Source organism: Malania oleifera, chromosome 2 (assembly GCF_029873635.1).
Source record: "Malania oleifera isolate guangnan ecotype guangnan chromosome 2, ASM2987363v1, whole genome shotgun sequence".
Lineage (NCBI taxonomy): Eukaryota > Viridiplantae > Streptophyta > Magnoliopsida > Santalales > Ximeniaceae > Malania > Malania oleifera.
In genome coordinates, this window is record NC_080418.1 from 112,563,346 (window position 1) to 112,577,279 (window position 13,934).

Here is a 13,934-nt window from a genome sequence, read left to right on the forward strand (position 1 = left end):
GATTACCAAAAAAAATAAAGAGACATTACATATTCCCGTGCTTTTTGAGTTTTTTTTTTTAATTGAAAAAGAAGAGCTTTCATATAATGAGAAAGAATATACAAGGAGTATAAATAATCCTCCTTTGAAGAAAATAGGAAAAAAAAAGAAAAGATTACCATCAAATAAAACTGCCAACCAGTCCTGCCGTATATCTGAAAAATACACCCCTTTACAAACAGCTCCAACAGCCCAGGGTAAAGTCAAATAATGAATCCTGTCCTAGAGCATAGAACACTGAACACATCATCTTCTTTCCCATAAAGATAGAAGGATCCAATTCCACCCAAATACTCCACAAGACAGCAATAAAACACTACACCCATAAGGCGAAGGCATTTGTACCTCTAGAAAAACCTGTAAAGGAAACTGCAAACAAATCCACTGCTGTTTCCTGACCAAACCCAACTCTCTCCAACTCTTTGAGGATATTGGATTCTAGGGACAGAGGATTCTCAAGAAAAACCACATATCGCCATATGGCATTCCCAATATCACATTCTCCAAAATCCTTAAAGATTCCCCAAACCAAATTGTTAGTTAGAAGTTTTCGAAGGGGTAAGAAAGCTAGGATGTTATGCAATTGTGCAGTCTTTGCATTTGTAATGGTCATTTTCAATCTATGAGATTGTTGTGGGATATCAAAAGTTCTCTTGCATCTCTTTGGGCCTTTTCTTGGATTTGTTTCAAAGGAATTTGTTGTACAAACTTTCAACAGGATTTGTTGGTTTGATTTCTCTTGTTCTGGTTTGTTCTTTTTGTTTATCTTTCCTTTTTCTTCTTATCTTCATTTTTTCCTTTTGGCATTTTAGGAGGATGCCTTTTCCTCCTCTTTGCATCTCTTTGTCTTAGTAAATTTTCTTTCCTACAAAAAGATAAAAACTATTTTAAGAAAAAAAAAAAAAAGGCTAGCAAGGCTTTGAGCTTGACCTAGTGGGATCTCATCCCTGGCTCTTAAACAGTGCCCATCAGTCTTAATTTAGATTTTTGGCAACCCCTCAAACCCTCATGATTGATGACATTTTATACATTAAGGTTGCCTGTACAATTCAGGTTGACCAACACCCTCAGACCCTAACAATCAATCATCCACAGAGTTATCAGACTTTCACAATAATGCAAATTAAGAACAGTAAAAAATATAGAGTTATTATAATCAAGAATTTTTTTTTATCATAAAATAAGAATTCATTAACAGAATAAGAATATACATCTAGGAGAATAAGATATCTCCTTAAAAACGTCTGGAAAATCCAGGAAAAAAAATACATAAAGGAACAACCTACAGGCTAAAGAACAAAAAGCACATTTCCAAAGCACTGCCCTTTCCTTTTCCCTACCCAATCCAGCAAAAGTCACTGCAAAAAATCCTCCACTGTCTTAGAACTCACCCAACATTTGCCTAAAATACCAAATAGCTTATTCCAAACACTCCAAGCATAGTCACAATGAATAAACAGACGCAATGATGATTCTGAACCATGAAAGTAGAGAACACATATCTCTAGAGATATAGCCTTCAAAGGTCTCCTAACCTGCAGCAAGTTATTGGTATTAATTCTATCAAGCACAGCCAACCAGATAAAAGCCTTAATTTTAAAGGGGGACTTTGGCCTTCCAAGTGGAACTATAGAGTGAAAAATAAAAATTCGACCTTTTCAAAAAATCACAAAAGGATTTACATGAATAAACCGTCCAAAGGACCCAGAGACCAAGACTGTTTATCCTCCTCTAAAGAAAAATGACAGTTATTCAACAAGATTAGCAAAGAGAATAACTCTCCCAGCTCCTTATCATTTAACGATCTGCAGAAGTGGAAATCCCAAGAAGGCAAAGGACCACCAAAGTCAACAATAAAAGAAGAAATTGACTCATTCTGCCCTGAGCTTAGGCTAAAAAAGGGTGGAAAAGATGTAGACAAAACTACATTTCCCAACCAAGGATCTTTCCAAAACCGGATATTACTACCTTTACCCACCAAGAATTTAATATGGGGAATGAAGAGGTAATGACTCTCAGATAGCTTTCCATGGACTCTCCGAAGAACATCTAAATCTCAAATTAGTATCCCACCCATTTAATCCATACTAATTAAAAAATATTGAGGAAATCAACCACCTAGATTCCATTTGCTCTCCATAAAATATGGCAAAATACCAAACTATTAAGATTATCTTCAATAATTTGGTTTATGGTTACCAAATACTTTAAGTCTCAATAAAATACATTTCAAATGAACAAACTAAAACTATATCTTAATAATCTAAGAACCAAAAGGCAATTGGAAAGTGCCAGTCAATTGGAAGAAATGATCTACCGGGTGTAAACATAGTGGGAGATCACATATTCTTGAAATTTTGATTCACAAAAATATATCAATAAATAAAAATTTAAAAAATAAATACTGTAACTCAAAATTATTCAATGGTACTGTACTACACTTGAATGCTAAAATCATTAGCTGTCCAGGAATCTTAAGCATGTCATAATTCAAGAGATTTGAAATGATTTGAAATGACAGAAGAAGCACTAATGAAAGTGATTTCCATGTCCACATTTAGTAGCATGCAATGACCACAAACTCTTGAGCTTTTCCCTAAAATCAATTCAATTCAATCACATCAGAAAAATAACCAAGTCCTTATTTTGTACACAATCTTATATCCTAGCTTAATTACTGTTGCTGGATATAATTTTAGCTACACAGACTATTGAAACTCATACTATTCTTTCATGTATTAATTAAATTGAAATTTAAAAGGCTAAGTATTCATTAACTGTTAGTTGTGCTCTAGGTGCATCCCCAAGAGATCAAACTTCAAAGGGTTCTACTTAGTCCACTTCAATGTCTTCAAATGCAAAGGCATAAGGTGTTTTAACCCTTATGAGGTGTAAGCCTTTTGAGAATTTTACTTTTTAATAAAAGTATGTAGATAATTACTTATATATATTTTAAAAAAAAAAAATTACAAATAAAATGTGTACAGAAAATTAAATATAATTTGTAAACTACTTGTTTGCCATTCGAAAAAATATTATTTCAAATTCAATAAGTAAGCATGCCAAGCAATAACTATAAAATTACAAAATTCAAATTATTTTCAAGATATAAGATCCTACTCTCAATTATTTTGGAAAGATTGAGTTTCAAGAGTTTTAGAAATCAACTCATACTACAACATTCCTTTCATATAAACATGTACTCAAAATTTTGTAGCCAAATGTAACCAGAGATTTGCACAAACCAAACTGCCTAACTCTGTGCTTTTTGTACAATTGTGTACACCTCAATTCATAATGCATTGGCTTTCTTGTGATTTGGTATTTTAGATTGGGACTCTAAGCATTTTAGACATGTGTCGCTTTGAGCAAGCTTCATCGTTCTAAAACATTGGCCCACTTTCTAAAAAAAAAATGATTTACACTTCCCTATACATATTAAACCAACAGAACTTGTTGCTAAAATTTTACATCAGCATGTTTATATGGAAAAGCCCAAAAAATTATCATGCCCACAAATTGAGGGAGTGCATCTAAAGATGTGCATGTAATATTTTGATTTATTTATCTCATATTCAATAAATAAATTTCACTTCTCAAAGATATTTTCTAAATATATTTTTCGTCTTGAAGGAAAGCAATGGTTTAAATTGTTAGAATTGCTCAATTGGAATATTTTTGGCTAACAGATTATACCATCTAAATGTGCATCACACACCTATCCAAAAATCAAGAATGAAAAAAAGAAAATCTAGTATCAAACCAATGACTGCAACTATTGTAAAGAATTTATGTGTGTTAAAGCTTGATACACATTACTAGCCCACAACCTAATAGCTTAAAATTTTAGGTCAAGTGGTTATCCAATAGTTGCCAGGAGGTCCTAGGTTCTAGTCTTGTTGCCCATGAATACGTGGTTGCTAAAAATTAATTTTTTCCCTGTAATGAGCATTATTTATTATTCCTTTATGTCTACATGCGCAATCAGGCTGCAAGTGCAGAGGAGTGTTAAAGCTTGATATGGAAATTGGTAATCTAACAATGTGCATCAATGACTGCTGCTTTTGTAACTCAATTATTTCTTTTGATGGAAAAGGGCATAATTACAAGCCAGCAAGGAGTGTTCAAACATAAGTACAGGAAAAACATATGGAATATGTGCAAGGAAGTGGACATTGGACACATCATTTAGCATCAAGTAGTCACGGGAATTAATACATGGTTAAGCATAATAGGAATTGAACAACTCACTTGAATAGCTTGTGTATCTTCAGCAGTCGTAATCCCCAGAAACTTCGCAATCTCTGCCAAATCTGTGAAATGCTAAATAAATAACAGATTAATTTGATATAGCACTAAGAAAATGACTAAGAAGTGATCAATTCAACAAGATCAATCTAACCACTTGACAATGGAAGGCACATATATTGGTACTGAGAAAATTTGCCAAAAAGTGGAGAAAGAATCAGAGAAACTGTAGCAGCATCTAAGAGAGAACAGATGTAAAGAATTTCAAATAATGAAGTTATCACTGTTTCAAATTATTCAGAATCTCATAATAGCACAAGCTAGGATAAGAAAAGCTATGAATTGTACTGTCTGCGACTACCCAAGATTCTGAAGACAACGCATGGTCTAAGAAAAACATATTTCTAAATGTTTATTAAATTATTGAGCAAAGGCATCCAATAGACAAATTGGGCTTTCAGATCCACATAATGCATTCCACAAACTAGAGATTGTGATTAATCAATAGAGCAGATCCAGAGATTTTTTTTCTTTCTTTTAATCCTAACAGCGCTGAACATGCTCTGATGTGTTCAGTGAACTGGTTCAATTTGGTTCGTCCAAATATCTAAAGCTGACAGCTGAACGAAACTTGGTTGGTTCCAAGAGAGTAGAACCAGATGAAAAAGACACTAATTATACATCAGACAGAGTCCTCATATCACCCTGTGTTAAAAAACCAATTATTCGGACCAATGCTTTGTTACAAGTCATTGTCTTCCCGTGTTCATTGAAAAATGAATCATGCTTGAATAAATAGCAAATGCATATAAATCAGATTTTCATCCTAGAATGAAATCAATGGAATCATGAATTATGGCGGCTAGCAAAAGCATTTTCTCACTGTTCATGTATTTTCAACAAGCGGCTAAAAAATTTTAAAATAAAAATAAAAGAGTCTAAAAAACTCACATTGAATGCGAGCAGTCTCCTCGTCGTGATTCATGGCATTGTCCCCTTGTAGACTCTGCTGCGAGAAGGGCGACTTGTCCCCCAATAGTCTGCAACCAAATCAATTACCCAGTCAAAATTTTGGAAATAATTGTCTTAGTTATAAAGCATAAAATCAAATCAATTTTCCCGCTTGCAAAAATCAAATACAGATTTAGAGAGAGAGAGAGAGAGAGAGAGAGAGAGAGAGAGAGAGAGAGAGACTTGAAAAAAAGCCACTCGAGGAGAGCGTAACGCTCCATGCCGGCGAAGAGCAGAGACTGAGAAGGAGCATTGGCTCTTGGGTAGTTGAGGGCTGCTAGTTTCCTCTGTATATCTTCCATTCACTTGGATCACTGCTGAAACCCTCAAGCCCCAACTCTTCAAGAACACAATCGACAGAGACTGCTCAATCCTCCGAGGCACTTTCTTCTTGTAGATCCTCACCTGCACAGAGGGCTTCGGCGCAGCTGAAAATGGGAGAGGCTTTAATTTTAATTTTGAAATGTTTTTAAATTTGTAAAGTATTTATAATTTCTTCGTTAATTTTAAGTACCTTATATAGGCGTAAAGCAAGGGAACTTGAGTTAGCAGCCACCAACAAAATTTGAACGCATGGGGAAACTGAGATGCTAAACTTGACTTCCAACTCCATCTACCCTATACTATTTACATTTAAACTTGGCTTGATCAAATATTTTTAAAAGTTGATTTGAGTTAACTCGACTTAATTAATTAAAGCTAAATCCAAGTTCGAATGCAATTGCATGAGTGAATCATTATTTTGGGATAAATACGGAGTATAGAAAATTACATGTGTAAGAGGAGAATTAAGAAAAAATCATTAATCCACTTGTTTGAGCTCAAATGGGAGAGTGAGTCATTATTTTTTAGAAAAAATACCAAGTTTAGATTATTTGCAAAATGGAAGATTAGCAATGTAGTATAATGAAATTGAAGTAGAATAAATTGGGAAGATTTTATTTTATGGGCATATCTATTAAGAAAAATACACATGATCAAAGCAACAATTTTATTAGAATGATAATCACTTCAAAATAAAATAAAACCATACTAACTTATGCATATCAATGTAAAAATACAGATATTTCATCTTCAAATTAAAACATGGAGATTTCTTTTATTAAATAGTATTGTGTCATCTTTGTGCACCACATGAATGTGATAATAATCGTTCATTCAAGATAGTAACTAAAGAAATTATAAATAGAGATCACCTAGGTAAAGACATAAGGCATTTGCCTAAGTAAGACAAATCATGTATTGTCTAATCACTCTAGTGACTAAGTAGAGAATTATCTAGATGAGGCGTTAGAAAAACATCACTAACAGGAATGGTGTATTCCCAAAAAGGGGATGAATTGAGCATTTAAAAAATATTCCTAGGTCAGGTGTGCGTTATTTTAAGATCTACAATCAGTATAACGCAACCTAAGGTATTTCTAAACAATATCAATTCCTACAAATATTAATGTATGCAGATATGTAAAACAAATAAAACATTCACAACAATTTAAGCATAAGCATACAGGTGCATAAAGTAAAGAGTAGAGGGAAAGAGAATGACACAATTATTTTGATCGAGATTCAGTCAATACTGCCTACGTCCCGCCTCAAGCCAACCGACTAGAGGATTCTACTAAATACTCGCTTAACCGGGCGGAGCGATGTCGTTTATAATACTCCTTACGAGGCGAAGTCTCCTAAGCTCACTTACGTGCGAAACCAAAACGTTTCTCCTCACGAGGCGGAATCTCCTCAACTCAATTCACCAGGCTGAGCCAAACTGGTTTCTCCTTACGAGGCAGAGTCTCCTCAGCTCACCTAACTGAAGTAAAGCCAAACTGGTATACCTTACAGGACGGTGTATTCCTCTTCCAACGATAACACAAGCAAGGAATATAAAGATATAAAATTATATTTGTACAAACATAGTGCTTTTTCAATAAGCAGATATGTACAACAATAAAAGTAATGCACTCTAGTATGGTGGGAGTTTAAGCTCAATAGAGTATTTATGATTTTTCTCTCAAAAATACTATATATGAAATAATGTGAGAGATGATAATGTAAATGATCTTTGATTCAAACATGTAATATTCACTAAGGGTATTTCAAATATCTCCAAATATATTTGTCAAAAATAAAGTGAAGGAGATGTTGGATATTAACTGGCAAGAAATATTTCTGCAATAAGCACAAAACGAGCTTTTGAGTCTTTCAATGAATATGCACAAAGAATCACAAGCTATGAGGAGGCAATTTCTAAGGGGCTGACTAAGGGGTTGATCGGCTGTGCTAAAGGCAATTTCCAAACCTTTGTAGGTTCGGTCGACTGAGGCATTTTAAGAGACAAATTGGCTAGTTGATCGAGCTAGTGTATTTTGGCCAAGGGGCTATGGTCGGTCAACTAAGGCATTCACAACGTATATTGGTCGGTCAACTGAGTTTGAACAAAATTACAATTTTGCCATCGAGACATGGTCGTTCAACTGAGTTAGTTAAAGCGTGAAGGGTTCAGTCGACTGAGCTTAGTGAAGACCTAAGGTTTTGCCTTGAAATTGACCTTAAAATTTTCAACCCTATGTGTATGAGTATGACACTTTAGTTAAAGGGTTTTTCATAAAAGGTTTTGGGACCTAAGGTCAGTCTATGGTCTTATGTTTGAGCTTTTAATCCCATCATGCATGAATACATTATTACATACCAAATCTAAACTATTGGGAGTCCTAGCCCGGAGTATATAGTTTAGAGGGGGGGGTGAATAGACTCTTTTCGTGGAATACGTATTTTTCTACAAAATAAAAAATCTTGTTAAGATACAAGAAATTATATCGCAATATAAATATAAATCATGCAGAAGGTATAAAATATAGAGTGTAAGGGAGAAAAAAAATAACACCGGTATTTTTACGTGGTTCGGCACCAAGCCTACGTCCATGCCTTAGCACCAGGCCAAGGATTCTACAATCCACTATAATAGCTCCTTCCGCAGCGGAGCAAGCCTTACAAACTTAGAAATAAATCCCTACCTCTCACAAAAAGTATTTACCGATTCGGTTCACAAAGAACCTTACAACTTGGTTCACAAAGAACCTTTCACAAGAAGATGGAAGATTACAAAGAATGCTCCTTACAATGAGCAAATATGATTTACAACTCAAACCTCACACTATTCTCTTAAGAATTGAATTAAACACAATAAGTGAGCAAGAGAGAATGAGCACATGTAATGAAGAACTAATATGCAATGTGTTAGGTTTTGTATAAAATGATGTTTTTTACTAACAATGATCAAAGACCTTCAAAACCATGTTAATACAAGTCTAATAGCTTGTATTTATAGCCCAAGAGCCAAAGGAGCCGTTAACTAGCCTTTGGGGGGAAGAAAACTATTTTAGTTGGTAAACTAGCCATTTTCCGCCTGTTGGAGCGGTTTTATCCTTTGAATTCGTCGACTAGGCCCTGCACTCGTCGACTAACCACACACTACGTCTCGTTAACGAATCCCCTGTGTTCGTCAACGAAGTCCCTGAATCAGAAAAAGTAACCAACATAAAAGTTGTGACATTTTGTCTTAGCTTTCCAAGGACACCAAGATCGTCCCATTTGGACTTTTCTATCAAAAGTGATGCCCAAAATACCAAAGAGTGTTCAGGACTCAAGGTTGCACTACAGTAGTGACGATTGCTTTGTTTTTCCTTGTCAAAAAGCGTTTTAATGACTTAAAACATTCTTGGATAAAAGTATATGAAATATATTGAGTCTAATGAAGATTAAAACTTGTCCAAGTGGGTTTCCCCATAAATATAAGATATCTTGTTTTATGAAAACATATTTGAAAACTTGTTTCAATATCTTATATGCTTAGTATGTCCTTTATTGAAAATATGCTTGACTTTTAGGACTTTAGAACGTAGAGCTAGTTTTGTAAAATCGGGACCAAGTTTTGACAATGTTTATAACTCATGTATATTACTTAACACTTGTCCCACTTTGAAAACTTAATTGAGTATAGGATTATTTTGACAACCTCTTTGTTTTTACTTTGAAAACTATGAATTGTGAGTTTGTTACTTTTGTGCAGATCATATATGCTCATGTGTCTTAGTATGCTTATGCAATGGCTTAACTCTTACTCAGACATCATGCAAGACACACACCGCAAGAGTTATAATACGCACTCACTCACACAACCCTTATTACAATTAATTTATACACAATAAAAACTCCGGGATGTGCTTTGGTACTTCTAAGTCAATGTCCTTCTGATCTTTTCTATTTGATGTCTACTAGGTTCGATATTTGCTTCTACTTTGGTACCTCTGTGTATCTGACACTTTGTACCTATACTAGATAAAATCTGCAAGGATGGAAAATACTAAAAACAACAAATAGGTTAATATCATCAAAACATATAAACCAAGATAGTGTAACTGACAGGGCTAACATTCTCCCCCTTTTTGATGCCTATTAAGAATCTACTTAATCTTTGCATTTGTGTTTATTATTACTATGGCTTATTGTGTAAAGATAATCTTATTTAGAACCACTAATGGGTTGTTATCATCAAAACAAAACAATTAAATGTGTTGATCAATCATTCAATGATCATTCAAGAATGGACATTTTCAAAATAAGCACAAAATATTCATGCTTATAATTTAAGCATGGTAAATGTGTCCAAACAACTTGGTAAAGAGCATGTGTATAATTTAGAGCATTCAAGGAAAATTCAAAGGATTATTGAAAAATTTGCATGTTTTTCAATATAGCATACAATGTTTAGGATTCAACATGTACCACTACCTATTCAATTATTCAGCATGCATTACAAAAAATTCATAAAGTTCAACCCACATGCAATGAATTTCAAGTCATGATCATTTAACATGCAAAGACTTATAATTAGCAATAAATCTTCATGCAAATAATCCTTTTATCATGCATCGTTTATAAATATTCATTAATGACAATGTACATGAACCAGTCTAAGTGACCACTTAAGGTTAAAACACTAAGTTCAACTTGGTCACCATACTAATACTGCATAAGACTTTCAAAAGTATTTATAATTTAAAAAATAAGTCTTATGAAGTCATAATTTCAGTTGACTAACTAGCATGTATGTTTAAAATAGATCAATGAATTCAACATGCCAGACCCTAGTTAACTACCAGCATGCAATGCACAAATCTACATCGACTAAGTAGATTATGTTCAAATCAAGCATGCAGTTCAGTATATTCAATCAATATAAACTATTAAATAATATAACATTTAGAAAGTAATAGATAGTAAGCGTTCAGTTCACATGAAGCATCCAATATATTAAAAAAAAAGATATTTCCAAAATAAGCACAATACACTGAAGTATTTATTGGATGAACTTTAAATTTGCTACTTCCCTTCAATTATACAACCCAAGCACAAAAATTTTGTGATCTTTTTTAATATATTAATCATTTAAGCTTCAAGATGAGTTTAGGGTTATATGTGCAAAGTCTATAATTAATTCGCAAAAGCTCAATTTTGTATGATGGACAAAATATACTATATTTTAAGATATTCATACAAAAACATATGTATATAGCATTTAAAAAATTATTTAACTAGTTAAGATCCTTTGTCTATTTAGGGGGTTTACTTAAGTATGCAATAACCAATACTATCATATAATAACCAATCATAATGATATATATATATTAAGCGAAATAGATTGGATGTTTCACTAAAGTTCTCATATTGGCTTGATTTTCCTAAGGTTCTTAGTATAATAATAATGTATACTAAAATTTAAAATTTTAAGCACAAAACACTATTTAAGCTTTTAAAATATTATTACCCCTCATAACCTAACAAGAATCTTATGAGTAAAAAAATTTCTTTTAAGATATCTCATAAGATATCATGCAAATATAACCCATGATTTGTTAATAAATTTAACACAAGATGTAAATCATGAATCATGGCATGAGATAAAGTAGAAGGAGGAAAATATACCTTTTCAATTAACTTGGTTTTATTTGACAATGCTCTTAGAAAATAGGAGACATGTTCTCCTAATTTGCCACTAATGGGAAGGTATTCCTCAAACATATGATATCACAAATAAATGCTTCATTTTAGAATGCCACTTGTTGTTTTGATTATTTTTACTAAAACTCAATTCATAAATGTTATGTTTAGATATTCTACTATGTATTCAAACAAGAGCATATATCATCAAAACGAATTATGTGACTAAGAAATACATCTCTTTTCCATAAGAGATGGATTTACCTATCATAGCATGTCTATGAACTTAAATTCAAAACCTTAGAAACTTATATGAGAAAAATAAGGTATTTCCATTTAATAAACTTAGAGCACATGCTATTTATCTCATAAATAATAGCCAACATTTTCAAAAAGGAACCATTTGATAATGACATATACAATTAAAGCATTACATTGGTTTTATAATTTGAACTCATCAATATTGGCATGTTTTTCAAAAGTTTGAGGCTGTGAAGTATTTTGAGCAATTCTTGAGGCAAAATAGTTCAGTGCAAAGATCAAACCTGGAAGATATCATCTATTTGGTAGTTTCTAAAGAGTCTATAGGTCAGCTGAGGGAAGAACCGACTGAGGAGGAGGTTTATGAAGCTGTTTCGTCTATTTCTGTGAATAGTAGCCTAGGACCGGATGGGTTTGGGTCTTCTTTTTATATTACCTGTTGGAAGATTATTAAAAATGATGTGATGGATGCTGTAAGAGAATTCTTCAAAGGTGATATGTTGCCTCGGTATTTTTGTTCATCTTACATAGTGCTTATCCCTAAGGTAAAGGATCCTCAGTCTTTTGATAAATTTCGGCCGATAAGCCTTTGTAACATAATCTATAAAATTTTCTCCAAAATCCTTGTTGGTAAGCTTTCATTGGTGATGGGTGATTTAATATTTTTAGAACAAAGTACTTTTGTGAAAAGGAGGAGTATTTTTGAAAATATAAAGCATACTCAAGAGATGACAAAATTATTACATAGGCGGGTGAGAGGAGGTAATATAATGCTAAAGCTTGATATGAGCGAAGCGTATGATCGAGTGGAGTGGCAGGTGGTAGATCAAATTTTTCAGGCTCTTGGTTTTCCAGATTGGTTTTGTAAGTTGATTCAGAATTGTATTTCCACTCCATGGTTTTTTGTCATGATGCGTGGCACTTATAGAGGTTTCTTCAAGTCTAAAAGGGGCTTGAAGCAAGGGGATCCGTTATCGCCGTATATTTTCATCATCATGGAATAAATTCTTTCTAAATTAATTCAAAAAAAGTTGTTTGAGAAGCGGATTTTACCTTTTGCACACCCGTGTGGTGCACCTATTATATCACATTTAATGTACGTGGATGATGTTGTTATTTTTGCTAATGCTGGAAAAAATTTTGTTAGTCAGTTAGTGGAGGTGATTAAAGAGTATGAAAACTGGACTAGCCAAAGGGTGAATAAAGATAAATCAGTTATTTTTTTCTCAAATAAGTTGGGTGTTCAGAGGAAAGGAGAAATTATTCAAGAGACTGGTTTTATTGAGGGTAAATTTCCTTTTACGTATTTGGGTGTGCCAATAGTGGATGGTAAATTGAAAGGCTGTCATTTTGACCCTTTAATCCAAAAAATCAGTAAGAGAGTTGAGGGGTGGAAAAGTAGCCTGTTGTCTCAAGGAGGTCGTCTTGTTTTGTTGAGACATGTGCTTTCAAGTATGTCATTGCATCTATTAGCTGTTCTAAATGTACCGAAACTGGTGATTAAAAAGATTCAAGGTATGCTTGCTTCTTTTTTTTTTGGGGATTTAAGGATGGAAAAGAAAAAAATGAAATGGAGGGCTTATAAGAAATTGTTTGTTCTTGTGGAGGAGGGGGGAATAGGAGTAAGGAACATTTTGGAAGTGTAACGGTCTTTGTTCATGAAGTTTGGTTGGCATTTATTAACGCAAAATTCTTTATGAGTTAGATTTTTTAAAGCTAAATATGTGAAAGGAGGACATATTGCTCTTTGTAGATCGCATGGATCAGATTCTTCCTTTTGGAGGAAAGTTTTGCAGGGAATGCCTGATCTGTTAAGTAAATCTAAGTGGAAGGTTAGAGAAGGAGATGTAAAATTGTAGTATGATAAGTTTCTACATTCGGGACCTTTGTTTGCAGATTGTCCAAATGGTGCACAATCTCATATCAAATTAAAAGATTTGGTTATTAATAATGCGTGGGATATGAAAAATTTACAGAGGATTCTGGGGTTTAGTAAAGCGAATGAAGTGATGGAAAATGTGGGAAATCTTAGAAATTCTTCGGACATTCTGTTATGGCTCCCGGAAAAGGATGGTTGTTTTAATACAAAATCCACATGGGATGTTATCAAAGTTAGAACTCCAAAATTTGATTGGGTTAAGTGGGTTTGGAACAAATGGTTACCGAAGAAAATTTCTATTTGTATGTGGAAGGCTGTTTTTGAGTGCCTAAGTGTTGATGAAAAGGTGAGAAGGGTGAGGGTTTTACTTGTTTTGGTGTGTAATTGTTGTGAGATGAGGCAATCAGAAGATTTGGAGCATGTGTTAAATAAGGGAGACCTTGCTTCTGAGGTTTGGAGGAAGGTTTCGGTGGAGGTAGATGTTCCTTTCCTTTGGCAA

General features: G+C 33.6%; 1 protein-coding gene across 3 annotated transcripts in view; it reads right to left on the reverse strand.

Moving 5' to 3' along the window:
• LOC131147868 (AUGMIN subunit 7) overlaps positions 1-5,942 on the reverse strand; it is a 57,622-nt gene extending 51,680 nt beyond the window's left edge. The window contains exons 1-4 of one of the 3 annotated variants that reach the window (XM_058097495.1): positions 5,813-5,942; positions 5,482-5,726; positions 5,239-5,327; positions 4,291-4,352 (exon numbers count right to left, since the gene is read on the reverse strand). In XM_058097495.1, coding sequence (XP_057953478.1) covers positions 4,291-4,352; positions 5,239-5,327; positions 5,482-5,600 — 270 coding nt within the window. In that variant the 5' untranslated portion in view covers positions 5,601-5,726; positions 5,813-5,942. Of the gene's footprint in view, positions 1-4,290; positions 4,353-5,238; positions 5,328-5,481; positions 5,789-5,812 lie in introns of those variants that run through there. The other 2 variants (XM_058097496.1, XM_058097497.1) reach the window with 2 other exon arrangements.
• Between the last annotated feature and the right edge of the window lie 7,992 nt (positions 5,943-13,934).